The sequence below is a fragment of the Engraulis encrasicolus genome, unplaced genomic scaffold (assembly GCF_034702125.1).
Source record: "Engraulis encrasicolus isolate BLACKSEA-1 unplaced genomic scaffold, IST_EnEncr_1.0 scaffold_198_np1212, whole genome shotgun sequence".
NCBI classification, from domain to species: Eukaryota; Metazoa; Chordata; class Actinopteri; order Clupeiformes; family Engraulidae; genus Engraulis; species Engraulis encrasicolus.
The window spans coordinates 1-20,966 of NW_026945482.1; the positions used below are offsets into that span (position 1 = coordinate 1).

Consider the following 20,966-nt stretch of genomic DNA (forward strand, 5'->3'; position numbering starts at 1 on the left):
TTCTGTCAAATGACTTTCTGTTCTGCTGTTTGCTACTGCCACTGTACACACAGTTTGATTCGTTTATTTGGGAGGACCAATAATTATTGAGAAAACAATACAGCGCCCCCAAACAATGTTAAAGAAGCAATAATGTGTCTTTTACATAAATACCAAAATGATACTGGTCTACAGCCTCTTCAAGGATACAAGTGGCATCTCCTCCATATATGTAAACTGCCTATAACTGCAGAAAGTGAGCAATGCTGAACTAGCTGCTTTGCTTTTTTCACACACACACACACACACACACGCACACGCACACACACGCACACACACGCACACACACTTTCACTCAATTTTGTCTTGCGTTCTTCTCTTCTAAGACCCTGGATGAGAGTGACTGGACCGGTAGCTTCTACCCGTCTCCCCTGTCAGGCCTGGGCGACAACAGCTTCACAGAAGACCTCAACCTCAGCACGGTCATGCTCAAAGAGGAGGACCCTGGAGAGGCGGGTATGTGGTACACACACACACACAGAGTGCGTTTTAATATGCGACCTTGCCTCCTCCACTTGCGCTTGTCTCCTCGTCCCGCCTCCTGGCCCCTCCTCCGTGGAGAAAACGACAAAGTTTCCCAGCTGTTAGCCTAGCCACAACAACTTTTGTGGGACTGTTTTTCATTCACCATCCCAATTGCAAATGAGAAAAAGACTCTACAATTGAGCTTTTGCAAGATATTGAAATATAATGCTGTTGTCAGTGATCATCATGACGAGAAGCAAGTGGGGTGGCAAGGTCGCATATTGCAACGCACTCACACACACACACACACACACACAGACACACACACACACACACACACACACACACACACACAGACACAGACACACACACACACACACACACAGGGTGTGATGTTCCATGGTTGTTTTGACATGGGCTCTGTTTGAAACAAAAGGCACGACCGACATACATACATTTGCACAATTAAAGGCAACTTCTAAGACAAGAAATGAGAACATTTATTTGTTTCGAGCAGCAATTGGTCATTTTGAAAGGGCCCATGGTGGCGCGTAGTGTAGAGTAGTGGCTTATATGAACACACGACACATCCAGGGTGTACTGTGCTAAGTTGTAACTCTCTGTATGTTGTTGTCCTGTGCTGTTCCCCTGCAGCGTCGGTGAGCCTGTTCCCAGACTTCCTGCAGTCCTTCCTGAAGCACGCCTCCACCGCCGTCTTCGAACTCCTGGAGGACTACGAGGCCATATGCCTAGACAAGGTACACACAGAGTGCATCTTAATATGCGACCTTGCCTCCTCCACTTGCCTCCTCCACTTGCTTCTCGTCATGATGACATCACTGACAACAGCATTATATTTCAATATCTTGCAAAAAGCTCAATTGTAGAGTCTTTTTCTCGTTTGCAATTGTTATGGTGAATGAAAAACAGTCCCTCAAAAGTTGTTGTGGCTAGGCTGACAGCTGGGAAACTTTATCGTTTTCTCCACGGAGGAGGGGCCAGGAGGCGGGGCGAGGAGACAAGCGCAAGTGGAGGAGGCAAGGACGCATATTAAGATGCACTCTTAAGCTACGTTCACACACATCGCTGCTAGTTACTAGCTTCTCGCTCGTTCGCCTACTCGCCACTCTCTCATGGAACGTTCGCTAAACGTTCACGCGGCTTTAACTGCCAATGCACAGACGAGAAGTACCGAACTCTGCATTCCAATTGGTTACTCGCTTACTCGTCTCGCTCAAAGTTAAAACATTTTCAACTCTGGATCCGCCCACATCGCATCGCTTGTACACTTCTCGCCTCCTTGTCTCGCTGGAACACATAGGCTGTGTCTCAAATGCTGCACTTGTGCACTTCAGGCACTGTTTTTCAGTGCCTAGGGCACTCACGCTGAAAATTTCAGTTGAGCCAGTGCACTGAAAGTGCCAGGATGATCCCCTAACAATGGCGGAAAAATGCAGTGCTTGAATAATGGACACTGCATGCACTAAACGGCGGTCATGTTGACAATGACACGGAGGAAATGTGGCATTCAGTTCAGTAGAAGAGTTTGGTCAACAGTCTCCTAATTCTGTAAGTAATGTCGATGGGACACCAACCTTTTCATGCCAACCAAAGTATTGTATGTGTGATTGTTGTCCTTTGGGGTGAAGGACATGGAAATACAAGCACCAGACGCTGTGCATTGTAAACGGTAGCCAACGCATATTTGGCGAGCTAATGCCATGCTCAGCCGTCACTTCCAGCGAGGGCACAGTGCATAGTGCTCAATTTTTTCCACGACACTATGCACTGAAGACCTCAGTGCACTCTGTGCACTGTGCACTGACTGTCAGTGCACTGACAAAAGTGCGTCATTTGAGACATAGCCATAGACATTTTATTGACTTCATTCGCTGAGCGAGTAACTAGCAGCGACGTGTGTGAACGAGGCTTATGGCTTGGAGTTGAAAATGCTGTGTTGGGTAGAGTAGAATGCATGGTATACATGTGGAATAGAGTTGAGCTGGCCTCGAACCCGACTGGGAGTCCGAGGTCTCAAAACCTGCTTCGACTGCTACAGCAAAGAGCACTTCTACAACCATTGGGACTTTTGCTTTTGGCATAGTACGTTGCCAAAAACCAGAGTGCTATTTGATGAAAACCCATTCCACAGTATCCTTTCCCATCTGAATTCAGCTGAGGCGGTCTTTCCCCACATGCCCGGGGATGCACAAATTGCCATGGAGATTTATTCACGGTGGCAGACACAGCCAAGCTTTGCATAATCCTGGCTAATTGGCTAAGTCAGCCGTCACTCAACTACGAGAGCCCGGTAATTGTCTAATTAACTAAGTGAGGTGTCAGTCAGAGAGGATGCCAGTGTCTGTGATTCCTCATTGGTGGGTGTGCTGTCGAAACCAAAGAGAAAAGAGGGATGTTTTAAAGTGGATTCATTTCTTTGAATTGCTTTAATAGTAATAATAATAATACAACTATTTTTAAATAACAGGTGCAGCAGCTAACAGTAATGTTTAAACTGGAGTATAGTAGTGTTAACTAAAGGAAAAGGAGACAGGGTTTCAGTGGTTTGTGTGTTTCTGTCCAGCAGAACAGGGTCTGTGCGCCATTGTTGATGTGTTTGGATATGCAGGTGTGAAGGTGTGCATGTGCACGTGTGATGTTGTGCAGAAGAACTTTTGTGTGTGACAATGTGTCTGTCTGTCTGTCTGTGTGTCAGTGTTTTTAAAGTGTATATCTCAGGTTAATTTTTATTCAAAATAATGGACTTACTTTGATAGTTCTACCACTTCAACAATTATCCATCATTTTTTTCATGCAATAGGGCATCAGAAAATGAAATTTAATGAGGAAAAGTGTGTATTTTCAGTAACATGTTCAAAGAATTCTAATCTATTGTGTGACGTCAGGCGAGGCCATTCAGTAGCCCGCAGTAGCGGTAGCCCTGTATTCTTTACGGTGTGTGATTGAATTATGCCGTACGGGTATGCAATAAATATCATTGGCAATATTATATCATGACCGCTACAGGGTGCCATGTGACCGTGAGGCAGTAAAATAGCCTACCAGTGTTCGAACAATGCAAAAAAAAAAAAAAAAATTGGGGGGGGGGGGGGGGGGGGAGGGGGGGGGGGCGGCTACGGGGGGTACGATTGCACTTGCCTCAAAGTGCGAGTCTCGAAAGCTTGAATTTGGAGAAGTAGGCCTACCATGTGATTTCAAATGTCAAGTAGGCCTACACTACAAATTACCAGACATTGTTAGTAGCAACCTTTAGTAGGTCTATCACGCCATTTCAGAATCATGTCCAAGTGGGAAAGAATCTAGCCTAAACAGCGACAAATAATAAATAAATAAAACCGTTTGGGTGAATCATTCGCTCCAAGCTTTTTAACGGCAAGGTGCAAAGCAGTCGGCTGCATTGTAAGAGTGCCAGAGATTACCAAATTCAAACGACTGCAAAGCAATCTGTCTGGGCACAGCGGAAAGCACCTGTGCGGTCCACACGGCCGTCAGCAGAAAACGAATGAACCTCCCTTGCAATACGTCCGAGAACATCAGTAGGCCTACACCGTATGTCAAATGGCGCATTTGTCTACTTGTTTCGAGCACCACGTTTCATTGTCATTGCCGCGAGTTTCTGACAAACCACATAGTTGAGCTGCACAACGTGACACTTATCATACACAACATAAGCGCCCCCCTCACGTTTGACATCCTCGGGCCGAAGTCTCATAAGGGGGCAAAGACCGTGAACATAGTGACACACACTTCACAGTGGTGTTGGTGAAAACGAAACGAAGTTGCCTCCCACGGCCCAAACGCAAAATAATGCCGAAAATTGAATGCCCCCTCAGTTGTCCTGGCTAGGGCAACTGGCGCGTTATCACTGCTTCTTATTCAATGTACCAGCACTTGCATTGTACTCGCGCTGCACTTGTCTCACAATGCAATCAGCTGCGTGCTCCGGGCCAAATAGTCAACTCTCCCACCTTGTGGACACAGAAGGGAACAATTTGAAGAACGCGTTTCAGACGGACGGACAGACATAGCCTACCCTCTTATAGAGATGCTGGGACGCATCTAAAAACGTGGATCCAACGCGCGTAGTAGGAAAATAGAGACTGCAAAAGATACAACCAAAAGGCTCTACTCGAAGGCTCCAGCCAACGCTGTTGAAAGATTGTTTGCCTCTGCTTTTATCAAACGTCATACCAAATCTACATAGGCCTATAGGCTAGTTTTGGTATTTATGTTTATTTGATCTGGCGACTATTGTTGTTTTACTGAACCGCTCTGTTTGGATTACTTGAAGACTTTCCATGGATTATCCTGCATCGTCTCAGTGCCGTGAGTAACCTGGAACATAAGTAGGCTATATCATCAGAGGTGAGCTAGTCACTTTTGGCCGCGAGAGACTCGGAAGGCGCTACATTTGCGCCACACAACGTGGATTATTGAAACTGAAGACTTGATTTCTTCTATATGGATACTTTCGTTTGGTAGGCCTATAATTACGGACAGTGCCGTTTTTTTGTGACACTCGGACTTTTTTTTTTTTTCAAGGAATATAGGTTAACCGAAATAGTCCCGCCGCCGCGTGGGTTACCTATGCTATTGATTTGTTACACGCATGTGGGTGACCTTTATTGAAGTTGCATGTAATTCTATAGAACTGAAAATAGTCCATGTGATTTTTACAACAGCGACATGACTCGGGTGGTATACTTTAGCCTACTGTTTTGCACCTAGGAAAAGTTTGACGCGATTTCAGCACCATGGACAGTCACTCCCCTGTGGGGCGAATAGCACCACATTTTAGGCTACGCAGATCATTTCAAGAGACCCGTTTGTGCTGTTTGTAATTTAGGTAGCCTATTGCATTTAGCTGACACGATATTGGCAGTTAATTAAAAATGATTAAAAGCAAGCCCAAAAATATGAAGGGACTAGGCCTAGTCAAAAAAAGAAGCCCATGTCGCATAGTCTAGCCTAGGCTATATGTCCGAGCAGAATTTGCAACCCTGTATAGCATTTCTACTAAAACTAGTTGGTCACAAGTTACTAAATCATTTGGAAGTTGTTACAGTGCCCTGCATGAGAAAAGCCGCACGATTACCGGTAGTTGCGATTTCTATTATAGGCCTGCAGGCCACGGCCGTTATATCATTAGTGATCGTCACCTCGCCTATGTAAAATTCCAGGCAAATAAAATTAGAACGTTCACCCATGGCCTCGCCTGACGTAGTCGCCAGGTTACGGTTAAACCAACATTTGCCACAACAAACAACAAAAATCGTTGTTTAACATCGTTTTTGGAGGGACTTATATATGTGGATAATTTATTGAATACAGTGTGTACACATTGATCCAAAGTAGTGGTTAACCTGCGATATACACTTTAAACAGAAGAGGAGTAAGGACTTTCCCCAGGTTCTTCTAGAATTTTACTTGAACACTCTACTGCTCCCATAGAAGTCTGTGTTAAAAATCTTGCAAAGTCCTTATGACATCATAATGAGAACTCAAAATTTGGGCAAAATTCTAATCACATTTTGTGATGGTACTCCTCGAAGGGTTAAACAGAAGAGGGTCTGTCTGTCACATTTTTTTCAATGATGTGTCTGGATGTGTCCTGTAGGTGTCCACTCTGCAGAAGCTGGTGTTGCGTTCGGCCACCGGTCAGCAGAAGAGCTCCAAGACGGCCGGCATATACTGGCTACTGCAGCAGGAGATGGTCACATGGAGACTGGTCACATCCCTCTACAGGTACACACACACACGCACACACACACACACACACACACACACACACACACACAGAGTGCATCTTAATATGGGACCTTGCCTCCTCCACTTGCACTTGTCTCCTCGCCCCGCCTCCTGGCCCCTCCTCCGTGGAGAAAACGATAAAGTTTCCCAGCTGTCAGCCTAGCCACAACAACTTTTGAGGGACTGTTTTTCACTCACAATTGCAAACGAGAAAAAGACTCTACAATTGAGCTTTTGCAAGATATTGAAATATAATGCTGTTGTCAGTGATGTCATCATGACGAGAAGCGAGTGGAGGAGGCAAGTGGAGGAGGCAAGGTCCCATATTAAGATGCACTCAAACACACGCGCCAAAGATTACCTCTCTTCAACTAGCTTGTTCAGACACCTGTTTGAACATGTTCATCATATCAATTCATCTGTATGAAAACTATATGGAACACATACAGAAGACTTGTGTAGAACACATGTGCATGTGGATACTTGATTACTGTGATGCGCATGGGCACGCACGCACGCACACACGCACACACACACACACACACACACACACACACACACACACACACACACACACACACACACACACACACACACACACACACACACACACAGCCTTACCTCAGTAGTAGCGTGTCTCAGCAGTTGGGAGTGTGCTGAGTGTGTGCTTGTTGCCCTTTAGGGATCGCGTCCAGGCAGCTGTGGAGGAAGACATCATGATGGATGTAGCTGTAAGTAGGAGCGTGTGCGTGCGTGCGTGCGTGCTATGTATCTACGTTTTTTTTTTGGATGTGCGTTTGTTTTTCTATAACATCCCCATTTCTATAACATCCCCATTTCTGTCCCCTCAGAATCCCAGTGCAAGCGAGAAGCTCATCATGGAGCAGCTCTTCCAGAAGGATGAAGTGGTGCGGCAGAGTCAGGTACACACACACACACACACACACACACACACACACACACACACACACACACACACACACACACAATTTTGATGCAATTGTTTGGCACACTTGGGTAGAAATGACACAGACACATGCCATGTCATAGCTTGATGCAATGTTGTTTGTACAGTCTGGTTAACACTGCAGTGCAATGTGCACACACACACACACACACCGTGTCATAGTGTAATGCATATCAATGACTGTGGTGGCTGAATTGTGTGTCTGTCTGCTGTTCTCTGCAGCTGGTTGTTGATTGGCTGGAGAGTATAGCCAGGGATGAGTTGGGAGACTTCTCGGACAACATCGAGTTCTACGCCAAGTCTGTCTGCTGGTGAGTTCCCCTTGTGTCATGATTGCCTACCGGCCCCCTGAAAGGTATTGGGTGTGGCATTGACCCGGGTAGTAGGGCTGCACAATTAATCGAAAAATAATCAAAATCGTGATAAAATAGTGAAATCGAATTTATGATTTTAATCGTGGCAGTAGTGACCTACTTTTGAGAGCGTCCTTGAAGCCAGAACATACTGACAGGCTGGTGTTTCTGGCCAGAAATCTGTCCACTTAAGTTTCATGCTATTGCCTTTACATAATTATTACAATTCATTTTATTTTGCTCATCCCGTATGTAATTCATTCTTGGTTATATTTCATCTTGTTATAATTTTCAAAAAAATCTGCAAAAATCAATAATCGTGATTAATAATCGTGATTATGATTTTGACCAAAATAATCGTGATTTTGATTTTTTCCATAATCGTGCAGCCCTACCGGGTAGTAGTCTAAGAACCTGGCTAAGTAGTGAACCTGGTTAAAGGGACACTGTGAGATTTTTAGTTGTTTATTTCCACAATCTATGCTGCCCATTCACTAATGTTACCTTTTTCATGAATACTTACCACCACCATCAAATTCAAAATTGCACTTTTCATACATGAAAAGGGGGATCTTTTCCATGGTCCGCCATTTTGAATTTCCAAAAAAAGCAATTTTTAGCTGCAAAAATGACTGTACTTGGACCAAACTAGAAAATATTTGTTTATTACTTAGTAAACTTTCATGTAAAGATCAAATTTGGCAATAGGCAGCCCAGTTTCAATGAGCAGCATAGTTGCAGTACCTTTTTTGACCATTTCCTGCACAGTGTACCTTTTTAAGTTAACCTTGAACTAGTGGTAAATCATCTATTTGAAGTAAATGACGCGTGTGGAGGACTATCCATTGGCAGGTTTACCACAGATGTATCACTAAATAATGTTCTTGGAATGCGCCCCCTGGATCTGTTTGTCTGTTTGTGTATCCACCCGTAGTGTTTTATGTCTGCGGGTGGCCCCACACACTACATGCATCTAGCATTGGGCTGGGACCAGATTGCTGTGTAATAGATGATTGCTCTTGTTATAACTCTTTAGTTTAATCCTCTCATTTTTATTGCTTTTATTTATTTTTTATTTTTTATTGCATATTTTTTGCGTGCATTGTTCGACTATGATGAGTGGGGTTAGTTTATTATGAAGGTCTGTGTGTGCTCCTCCAACGTGCGTGTGCGCCCGCGTGCATGACAGTCCCCAGGGAGAACACCCTAAAAGCGGCGCCATTTGTCGGCCCCCGTGGGCTTCATGCTTCCTCTAGTTTGTGTGTGTCTGCCATTGCCTCCCCATATTCCTCTAACTATGTGTTTGTTGTGTGTGTCACTTCCAGGGAGAACACCCTCCATGCCCTGAAGCAGCGCCAGTCCTCGGGCCCGGTGGGCTTCATGCGTCCCCTGGTGACGGAGCTGGACCCAGACGCCCCCATACGCCAGAAGCGCCCCCTGGTGGACCTGGATCGCGAGGACGACGCCAGACTCCTCAAGAACCTCTTCGCACTGGTGCGCGCCGGCATGACCGACGAGGTGAGTAGAGTGTGTGTGTGTGTGTGTGTGTGTGTGTGTGTGTGTGTGTGTGTGTGTGTGTGTGTGTGTGTGTGTGTGTGTGTGTGTGTGTGTGTGGTGTGTGTGTGTGTGTGTGTGTGTGGATGTGTGAGTAGAGAGGTGGTGACTGGTGTGTGTGTGTGTGTGTGCAGAGAGGTGGTGTGTGTGTGTGCAGAGAGGTGGTGTGTGTGTGTGCAGAGAGGTGGTGTGTGTGTGTGTGTGTGTGCAGAGAGGTGGTGTGTGTGTGTGTGTGTGTGTGTGTGTGTGTGTGTGTGTGTGTGTGTGTGTGGAGAGTGTGGTGAGTGTGTGTGTGTGTGTGTGTGTGTGTGTGTGTGTGTGTGTGCAGAGAGGTGGTGTGTGTGTGTGTGTGTGCAGAGAGGTGGTGTGTGTGTGTGCAGAGAGGTGGTGTGTGTGTGTGTGTGTGTGTGTGTGTGTGTGTGTGTGTGTGTGTGTGTGCGCAGAGAGGTGGTGTGTGTGTGTGTGTGTGTGTGTGTGTGTGTGTGTGCAGAGAGGTGGTGTGTGTGTGTGTGTGTGTGTGCAGAGAGGTGGTGTGTGTGTGTGTGTGTGTGCAGAGAGGTGTGTGTGTGTGTGTGTGTGTGTGTGTGTGCAGAGAGGTGGTGTGTGTGTGTGTGTGTGTGTGTGTGTGTGTGTGTGTGTGTGTGTGTGTGTGTGTGTGTGCAGAGAGGTGGTGTGTGTGTGTGTGTGTGTGTGTGTGTGTGCAGAGAGGTGGTGTGTGTGTGTGTGTGTGTGTGCAGAGAGGTGGTGTGTGTGTGCAGAGAGGTGGTGTGTGTGTGTGTGTGTGTGCAGAGAGGTGGTGTGTGTGTGCGTGCGTGCGTGTGTGTGTGTGTTTGATGGTAGGTACTGTATGTATTGCAATGCTCAGTTGAACACGTAGTAGAGCAACCAGGGCTGTAGTCAAGTCCATCTTTGTAGAGTCCAAGACCAAGTCCATAGAAAAACTTGAATCTGGACTTGAGTACTATAGCCCTGATAGTAATGTTTGACCTAAGTTATAACAAACAACTTTAAAATGACCTAGCCCAGTGGATGACCTAACAAGGGGCTAAGACGGGGCTTAAACCAACGCAAGTAATACACAGTCAGGAGGACGGAGTGACCTCTACCTTGTCATCCGTGTGTGTGTGACTGTATTGTTCTCGTTTGTGTGTGTGTGTGACTGTATTGTTGTCTATGTATTCCTGTGTGTGTTTATGTATGTATTCTGTTCTCTAAGTATGTTTTTGTGTATATGTGACTGTATTGTACTCTTAAGTATGTATTCCTGTGTGTGTGTGTGTGTGTGTGTGTGTGTGTGTGTGTGTGTGTGTGTGTGTGTGTGTGTGTGTGTGTGTGTGTGTGTGTGTGTGTGTGTGTGTGTGTGTGTGTGTGTGTGTGTGTGTGTGTGTGTGTGTGTGTGTGTAGGCTCAGAGGCTGTGTAAGCGCTGTGGTCAGTCCTGGAGAGCAGCCACACTGGAGGGCTGGAAGCTCTACCATGACCCCAACATCTTGGAGAGTGAGTAGACACACACACACACACACACACACACACACACACACACACACACACACACACACACCTACATCCCCTGGGGAGTCAGAGTACAGGGACTCATGTTTATGATCAGACAGAAGTCTGTCATTTTGTATTTTTATCATTGTGCATATGTCATGGTTTGCTGATGGTGTTGTGTGTTGTGTAGATGGATCAGAGGTTCTGCCTGTGGAGGGGAACCCTCACCGCTGCATATGGAAGGCCTGCTGCTGGAGAATGGCAGAGGAGGTAGCACACACAAACTCTCTCTTGGACACTCACTTATACGCATGCATACACACATGCAAATATTTCTTTGGTTCTGTATTTTTTGAAACCCTCCGGCTGTGTGTGTGTGTGTCCTCAGGACCAGTTCAACCGCCACGAGAGAGCCATCTACGCAGCACTGAGCGGCAACCTCAGACAGGTCAGTTTGTGTTGTGTGTGTGTGTGTGTGCGAATTTGTAAATATGTGTTTATTGCTTTACTGTACAATCTTGAACAAGTCAGTGGCATGCACACATATATAGATTTTTTCCACTGTGTGTGTTTAGCTGCTGTCTGTGTCTGGATCATAGGGAGATGATAATATTGGATAATAATATGATGTGATCATTTTATTTGTAAAGCACATTTTCATACAAGAAATGCAGCTGAAAGTGCTCTGACAATAAAATTGATGAATTGAACGTGGCAAGAAAATAGAGTTTGTTGACATTGAAGAATTAAGTTAAAAAGTAGTTAAACAATCAAAGTAATTGGAGTTAAGTCCAGAAAAAATGAAGTGTAAATAAATAAATAACCATAGAAGAATGCAAGTGTATAAAGATGGTGTGGGGTTTTTCTCTATTAATGTCAGACAGGCACTTGAGTCCGGTGAGTTATCTGCAGATTTTTATTTTTTGACTGCTCCCGATATGGGAGCAGGGAACGTCTCAGCGAGATACACCATTCTCAGGTCTCTCTCTCTAGGAAGCACCCTGGCCTGTGTCATCCCAGGCCCTTTATACTCTTGGCCCACCCAGCCCAGATGCTTTACAGATGCTAATTAGCTCAATCACACCTCAACCCACAGACAGCCTTAACACAACTGGAACTCTGTAGATACAGTCACAGACATATACATATATATTCCTGCATATACATGTACATACAAGAATATACATTAGAATCATATAAGTATAAAATTCTTACGACAATGGATTGTGCCATTTCCCTGTCTCCTAGCTGCTGCCGGTGTGTGAGTCGTGGGAGGACACTCTGTGGGCTCATTTCCGCGTGATGGTGGACACGCTGGTGGAGCAGGAGATCAGGTCATCAGGCATGAGCACAGAGGCCCTGGAGGAGCTGCCCAGAGAATACCTGGAGGCCAAGTGAGCACACACACACACACGCACACACACACACACGCACACAGAGATGTACACAGGCACGCACATATACTGTACTTGCACATGCCTGCCCACACACACACACACACACACACACACACAAATGAGGCAAGCCTCTGATCTCTTTAAACTGTAGCCCGTTAAGACATGGCCCCTATTATGAATTGCCTGTTGAGGACCGAGTCGAAATGCATTAAAAGGCAGGCAGAATGGCAAGGATCACGTCGCCATGTATTAAAGGTGGGGTTGCAGGTTAACCATTTTAAGAAAATGTACCATTATGACATCACGTTGGGGGTTCCGCAGGCTCATAGGAGTCTATGTAGAACCTTAGAATCCTGGGGGAGTTCTCCCAACGTGATGTCATACCTGCAACCCCACCTTTTAAAAAGTCACTGTGTAATGGCATGGTAGTGTAGTAAAATCTTTCCAATGACTATTTCAGCGTGTCACCGGTAGAATGATGTGCATTGTGCCAAAATGGCTCCCTCTGGTGGGGTAAAGTGAAACTGACCACTCAGTCCTCAGCCTGTGCAGATCTATTCAAATAGCAGGCCAAGTGCAATCTGGATAGTCAAATGGATTTTTTTTTGGGGGGGGAGTTGTCTTATTTTACGTGGCCCCCAAAAACCCAGCAATTTGGGCTTCTTGGTACTGAAGGTGAATAGCACGGGGAATATTGTGTAAATGTCACGGCATGAAAATTGACGCTTTGTTTGGTCCATTCTACTATGCTAGTGTTACTATGGTGACTGTAGACGTTCTGCTGTTTTAACACTTTTTTTTTCTTTGACTTGTCTGTCCTGTAGCTGGACCATGGAGAAGGTGTTTGAGGAATTGCAGACCACAGAGTCCAAGGTAAGGAAGAGAAACACACACACACACACACACATACAACACACACACACACACATACAACACACACATACACACACACACAAGCACATTTCTGTTGTTGGTCTTGGATGGAGGCTTCTGTAGATAGTAAACAGCGCTACCACATTTTATTATTATTATTATTTTTATTATTATTATTATTTTTTATTTTTTTATTTTTTAGTACCGAAAAGTACCGAAATATGTTGATACCAGTACCGGTACCAAAATATTGCTATCGTGACAACACTACTACCACATCACACACTGCTCTTCTCTTGTTGGTGTGTGCTTTTATCTTTCTTGTTTCTTGTCCCTGATAGAGGGTTGTGGAGGAGAGTAAGCAGCACTACCACATCATCCAGAAATACATTATTCTCGGAGACCTCGACGGTAAGTTGTTGTGCGTGCGTGTGTGTGTGTTTTTTCTGTGTGTTTGTTGGCTTTGTGTCTGGAAGTGTTGTTGCATTGCGTGGATAATCATGCTGTTTCTTTCAGTTTCATCATGAAATGCATTTTAATAATTGTGTGTGTGTGTGTGTGTGTGTGTGTGTGTGTGTGTGTGTGTGTGTGTGTGTGTGTGTGTGTGCGCGTGCGTGTGTGCGCGTGCGTGTTTGCGCGCATGCATCAGGTCTGCTGGAGGAGTTCAGTGATTGGATGAGCAACGTTCCGTCTCTGCCGTCCCACCTGTTGCGCTTCATGAGTCACCTGGTGCTGTTCTACCGCAGCCTGGGCATGCAGCTCAAGGTGAGGAATAAGAGCCTCCGTACCAAGTGTGGAGCACTGCTCTGCCAACATTCCATTCCACTTTTTTTTAATACAAAATGGATGTCCGCTGATGTCCGTGGATGTCGGCTGCCAATTCGCCTTTGGCTAAGCCCCGCCCTCTTGGGTTACAGTTGCTAGGTCGGACAGATAAACTTTCTATGCTGTGATATCAACGTTATTAATGCAGTGACTGCCTATTGCAGCAGTTGTTCACTCCTAAGAAATAAAAAAACACTCCTTCATAATTTTTATTTCCTGAACTGTCATGCATCACAGTTGTTTAGCTGTTGTGGGATCTCATATTCTCACCCTGGTATCGATAGGCATATTGTAACCAGTGGCACCATGGTAAGCTAACTCGCATAGCCTATGTCCCTGGCTCAAACTGTAGACGTTGTTGGACGAAATCACCCAACGTGATGGATGTTGTCATCTTCAAAGCTACCACATCAATGTGTAACATTATCGTTTGGCGTTTATGTCTTCAATAGCTCAAGAAAACAACGTCCATCAGCTGCTAGTCAAAACAATCCTGATGTGACTAACAGTTAACTTTGCTGTTTTTTCATTCATTTAGGTCAGAAAACCAAAATCCTACCCTGAAATAGGTTTGTGTTTTGCTTACAACCTTACTGAAAAGTTACACGAGTGAGATGGTGGCATGATTGGAGCACACAAAGTATGCTTGTTGATCCGTGCGCTTTCTAGTCGAGTGAGGATGCCGAGACCCTTCAAGCCAGACTATTCAACTGCTAGTAATATTAGTCCGGTTTTAGGTAAAGAGGAAATCGATTACCTCCTGTTACATCGCGGGGAAGCTTGCACCTTTGTCACAAATACCCCAGGCACAATTTCCAATCATATTTTAATAATAATACAACCGTAATATCTTGCTAAACCCTAGGTCTACTTGAAAACATGCGATTTCAGCATTGAGTTCAATGGAGCGCTGTCAAAACTGTCCGAGGTTTGTCCGAGGTTGTCCTTTTGCTTCGCTGTGATTGGTCAAAAAGCACTTTAGGGTGGGCCTTAGCCAAAGGAGAATTACGGCCAAGTTCTATTTTGTGGGAGTCACCCATTGATTGTCCATGCTCTGCTGTGATGAAACTGTCCATTCCTTGTTCTAGCACGTCAGTGAGGGTAAGCTAAATCGTCGGAACCAATAGTGCTCCGTAGTACTGTCCGAACCGGGGTGCGGAGACACATACACATTATTATTTGACCAAACTGGTCTTGGTAAAGAATTCTCCAAATAAACTGATCTCAAATCGAGAATTGAATTGGGTCATGTCCTTCTCAACCGGAATCAGAAATCGGCATAGCTAACGATACTAGTCTGGCAGGGGATGTGATTTGATTCATACGTGTGATGTATTTATGTACACGTAAGTATTTCATTGGCTGCATATTGTGTAAGTGTATTTGTATGCATATTCTTCAACACTTTTTTTCTCTCTCTTTCTTTCTTTCTCTCTCTCTCTCTCTCTCATATATCAGGAGGAGATCTCGGTGGAGGTCCTGAAGGGCTACATTGCTCTCCTGGTGAAGGGCAAGCAGACGGACCTGATCGCGTTCTACGTCAGCCACTTGCCCCCGGACGTGGCCGTCGGCCAGTACGCCACCTTCCTGGAGTCCGTCACGGAGACCGAGCAGCGCCGACGCTGCCTGGAGCTGGGCCGCGAAGCCGGTGAGAGAAACTGATTGGTGTGTTGTGGGATACAATCATGGACCAAACTGGGGGCATTTAAAGGTGCACTGAGTAGGATGGTGGCCAGTGGCCACAGTAGGTATTGCAAAGATGCTGCTCACTAAAGCTGTGCTGCCCATTGCCAAATTTGTCCTTTTCATGAATATTTTCAGCTAGTTTTGCAGCTAGAAATGTCTATTTCTGGAAATTCAAAAAAAATGGCTGACCATGAAGATCTCCTTTTATTGTATGAAAAGTGCATTTTTTTCACTTATAATGAATAATTCGATTTTTATGATGGCGGCAAGTATTCATGGAAAAGGTAACATTTCTGAATAGGCAGCATGAATTCTGGAAATAAACTACTAAACATATTAGCCTACACAGTGCACCTTTAAAACTCCACTGTTGACAGGAAGAGGGCTTTACGTAAAGCAGGTATATTATCAACAGTAGCCTGGACCTGGAATATGAGTTTGGTGAGAGGGGGATTGAGAGAAATGAGGCATTGTGGAATGGGTGCTGCTGTGGCCTTGCAGTGTATGTGGAAAACATTTTGAGGAAATCCTTTTTTAGATCATAAGAAAACACTGATGACTAACCACAAGCCCCTGGTACCACTCGTTGTGTAATTTGTTTATTTATTATTGTGTGTTGCTATGGTAGGCCTGGATGTTGCCACGATAACCAAGACGGTGGTGGAGACGGTGCGGGAACGAGACAGCCAGGAGTTTGCTCACCATGACGTCACGTTGGACACGGCAACCACCGCTGTAAGAAACTCCTTACCCTATCAAACACGAGCATTAACAAAAAATATAATGTACTCATGATATACTTGCATGCATAAACTAATCTGTGCTGCTCAAAAGATAAAGAAAACATCAAAACATTACTGCCACATCGATCAACCTTCAGTTTGAAATCACCTTCCCCTATATGAAGAATCAAAATTTTAAACTGGAACATCATGTCATTGATATCTTGGATGGGTTATTGAGTAACACTTGACTCATTGAGTGCCAGCCATTTTCAAATTCAGACCAGGGGGTTGCTGGGCTTTTTTCAACGATTGAGTGATTTTTCAAGAGCCATAAAAAATTGAGTTCTTTGTCCATGTGAACAACAAACATACCAGATCAACGTGTTAGGCCCCACCCCCCATAAAAAAAACGCAATTGACTTGATATCAAGTTTTTGGCACTGTGCCATACATTCTGAAAAGACTCGTTTTCAAGTCCATGGCACTCAAAGAGCTACGTTGATCGGCATTATGCGCATGATCTGACATTGTCATAACAGTGTAAAAACCGTGTCGTATGACAGTCATGGGCAGGAGAGTGGACATTGTTAATGCCATAAACGTTTTATGATCATGAAAAGTGGGCATTGTTTGGGCTGTCTTTACCATAACTGAATGTCACTTAATGACAACTATAATAAAATGTTTGACACTGACGTAATGTTTATGACACGGTCATATCATGCATATGAAGCCAGCATCAAGTTAAGCGTTATCGATTTATTTATTTTTTGCTTTTTCTTTTTGAGCAGTATATTAGCTAGTAATACATCAATTGGTCGAAAAGGAATTCCTTACCTGCATACTCAATACACTCTGTCTCTGTTTCCCACAATGCATCTGTGTGGCCGTGTGCACTGGCGCAGGAGGACCGCCAGAAGATCGACGTGATTGATTGGCTGGTGTTCGACCCAGCACAGCGGGCGGAGGCCCTGAAACAGACCAACGCCATCATGAGGAAGTTCCTGGGTACGCTTTTCCTGTTGTTTATTCATCTTTTGTCTATTTGTCTAATTGTCTAATTTTAAACTAAAACCCAGGGAAACTTGCTCGCTATGCACAATTGAAATTAATTACACAGACGGTGATATTTTGCACATGGGAAATGGTTTAAGAATGGTTTAGCACATTGGAAATGGAATTAAATATGAATAAATATGTATGGTTTATGCACAGAGTATTCAGGCATCCTTATATTTTTATGAAATGTGTTGTCTATCTTCAAGCTTTAAAAAACCCTCAAGTGTTAAAAACCTCTTGAGTACCACGACTTTGATGAATGAGAATCTTGCATGTGTGTGTTTGTTTCTCCTCAGCCTCCAAGAAGCATGAGGCTGCCAAGGAGGTGTTTGCCAAGGTGCCCGCCGACTCCATGAAGGAGATCTGCCGGCTGTGTGAGGAGCAGGGCATGGGCACACGCCTGCCTGCCGAGGACGAGAACGCCATACGAGAACACCTCTGCATCCGCGCATACCTGGTGAGGACGCCCGCACACACACACACATTAAACAAGGATAACCCAAGCAAACATAAAATGCAATGTTTCAGTGATTATTTCATTTAAGAGAATAATGCCACAAAAAAGGTGAAAAATCAGTAGGGGGCCAAAAACATACACACAGCACTGTATTCCACAACAGGGACCGCATCTCCTAAATTTGTCTCACTTGTATACCCTTTGACTGTTCATTACTCATAATAATTATGACGACATTTATTTAGTGAAAAGTTTAGTTATTTGGAAATTAAAATAATTTCTGACGCCAAATAATTGCATACAGTGTTCTATAACGAAAAACAATTTTTGGAATTATGTTGCTTAGCATACACCAGCTGATTTTGAGCAGGTAATGACCAGACTCTGCCTAGTGATACGACACACAAGAATTAGCAGCCAAAAGTCTGTTGCCATTGGCAGCGGTCTGTTATTGACTTCACAAGTCTGTTATTAAGAAATATCAGACCTGCAAACGTTGGGGAGCCCCATTCAAATGAACGCACATTCTATAGACAGAAGACGAGCCACGTAATGAGTCAATATAACTGATATATGTGTGTTTTGTATGTGTGTGTGTTGACAGGAAGCCCATGAGAAGTTTAACGAGTGGTTCAAGCACATGAACGCTCCACCGGTGAAGCCCACTCTAGCGGCCCAGGCCAAGTTCACAGAGAAGGTGGCCTTCGAGATGAAGGAGAAAGACTACCAGGTGAGGCTGGCCCCAGATCAGTCACCATGTCACACTGTCATCGTTATCAGAGGAGTAGATGTGTGCACATCCCACCCGATGGGCCAGGTGCAGGACAATGAGAGTAGATCCAAGTGAGAAAGAAGTCCGCGACACTGCTTGTCTTACTGTGTATTTAATAGAGCAACGTGACACTTTGCCTGATGAAGACCTGAAGGTCAAAACGTTGCTCTATTAAATACACAGTAAGACAAGCAGTGTCACGGACTTCTTTCTCACTTCACACCGCCATCTTTACTAACAGCAGGAGAGCACGTATTATATTTTGGTTGGGATGTGGTGAAACTGACTCTAGAACAGCCCTGTCATACCACCATTACAGACAGAAAGAGGAGTACATATTAGGGGTCGACCGATACAGGTTTTTTAATGGCCGATGCGATACCGATTTTTTTTTTTCATCACCCTTGGCCGATACCCGATTTCCGATACCCGATATTTGGGGCCGATATGGGTAAAAAAAAAAAAAAAAAAAGCCAAATATTCCAGGTCTCAAGTTAAAAATAAACATTCCTTTAACATGATCAAATTGAGGTAGAACTTGTAACATTTAATCAAGTAATGTCTAACAATCAAGTAATAAAAAAAGAAAGTGGCTTGGTGCTTTTTAAAAAAAAAAACGAATGACCTAAAATAATAAATATTGCGTATCGGCCAAAACCACACGCGTATCGGCCGATACCGATACACTTAAAAAATGCAAATATCGGCCCGATACCGATATATATATATCGGTCTATCCTTAGTACATATTAGACATGGTGGGCTGAGAACAAAAATAGATGTCACACCACCATTACGAAACAGCAGAAAAATACTATCCATCTTGGACATTCTGACCATAAAATGGTCCCGACACACCACCATTGTAAATGTCTGTTTGCAAATATACTTGTATAATGGACCTTCCCGCAGATTGTCTGGCTGCGTTTAGTGATGACAATAATAAGTAGCTGAGTAGTTGCTGTATGGATTTCAAAAGGATTTCTAAACGTCAAATGGAACATAACTGTGTTTGTGTGTGTGTGTGTGTGTGTGTGTGTGTGTGTGTGTGTGTGTGTGTGTGTGTGTGTGTGTGTGTGTGTGTGTGTGTGTGTGTGTGTGTGTTTGTGTGTGTATAGATGGATCTTGAGCGCTGGCAGGGGGGTCTGGACGCCCTGACTGAGGACGTGAAGGAGCGCATCTATAACGTGCTGCTGTTTGTGGACGGGGGCTGGATGGTCGACGTCCGAGAGGTCAGTACAACATGACGCGTGTGGTCATTCAGTCAGATTTAAATAAAAACGATCATCTATCTCCTGCTTTTGTTAAAATTAACCATAAACATGTGTGCGTGTCATCTAGGATGCTGAGGAGGAGCCAGAGCGCGTGCACCAGATGTGTGTGTTGCGGCGCCTGTGTCTGCCCATGATGGCGTTCCTGCTGCAGACGGTCCTGCAGAGGAGCAACAGGCACCAGGAGCACCTACGGCTGGCTGACATCATCGCCTCAGAACAACACAGACTATACGAGGTACACACACACACACACACACACACACACACACACACACACACACAGGAACCAGGAACACCTATGGTTCGCAGATATCATCGCCTCAGAACAACGCACACACCAGGAACACCAGAACGATACCACCCTTAACTACCGGGCTTGGTGCATGGGTTATGGTGTGTGCGTGCACCAATTACTGGGTGGCAAACATTAGCTACAGTACGGTACTTCAATCAATAGTCGTACACCACAGAGGAAACGTCCTTGATACAGGTGAAGAATTCTAGTTGTAGGTTTGAGCTTCTCAGAAATATTTTGTTCCTTAATGTCTGAAAATTATGTTCCCTCAGATGAGGAACGAAATGTCTTTCACGCTTTTATTAGAAGTCTAGTTGCTTACAACTAATCTTTTAGACAGACATTCTTTGCCTTCCTCTTTGCCTTGCCATCCTTCTCCACATTGAATGAAGACATGGTATTATAATGTGCTATATAAATATGATTGATTGATTGATTGATTGATTCCTTGTCCTCCTCTCCAGGTGTTCTCCAAGGATGAGCTGCACAACTTTCTGCAGAGGCTGCGAGAGTCCTCTCTCCTGCTCTTGGACAAAGGCCTGGATCCTCTGGGCTACGAGATCCAGCAGTGACCCACTTTCTCCCCTTTCTATTTGTCTCTTTGCTCAGTTTTCAATCTTGTTTTACAAACTTGTGATCTTTTGGCGTGTTTTGTAATAAATAAAGGCTTTTGATGTACAATTTTGTCTTGTTTGGAGAGATTTCTTCAGTATTCACTTAGTGTTCCTGTGCTGGTTCTGCTATGTCTGGCTACCAGTATCTGTACCTCTGTCCCTTGTAATAGATCTAATTTGTTTTTGCATTTTGCGTCTTTGCCGGCTGACAGTTTACAGAACATGGAAGCTGGGTGTGTCCCACCCCTTTCCAGTGTTTTTATTTGATTTTCCGTTAATGTGAAGTTGGGCTTGGGCATTCAATCTGCATAGCTGATATCATCCACATCCACATGCACGTGTAAGTGGAT

General features: G+C 44.5%; 1 protein-coding gene across 1 annotated transcript; it reads left to right on the forward strand.

The window, feature by feature from the left end:
• Positions 1-365: 365 nt before the first annotated feature.
• On the forward strand, positions 366-20,683 carry nup107 (nucleoporin 107; the record flags this gene model as incomplete). The annotated part of the gene is made up of 22 exons (XM_063192699.1): positions 366-495; positions 1,159-1,262; positions 6,143-6,270; positions 6,956-7,004; positions 7,125-7,196; positions 7,463-7,551; positions 8,919-9,111; positions 10,552-10,642; positions 10,830-10,909; positions 11,028-11,087; positions 11,888-12,033; positions 12,861-12,909; positions 13,251-13,320; positions 13,559-13,674; positions 15,193-15,382; positions 16,049-16,155; positions 17,051-17,153; positions 17,501-17,661; positions 18,266-18,391; positions 19,552-19,665; positions 19,775-19,942; positions 20,467-20,683. Coding segments are annotated over 22 exons (2,454 nt in total), but the record flags the coding sequence as incomplete, so codon positions are not given.
• Between the last annotated feature and the right edge of the window lie 283 nt (positions 20,684-20,966).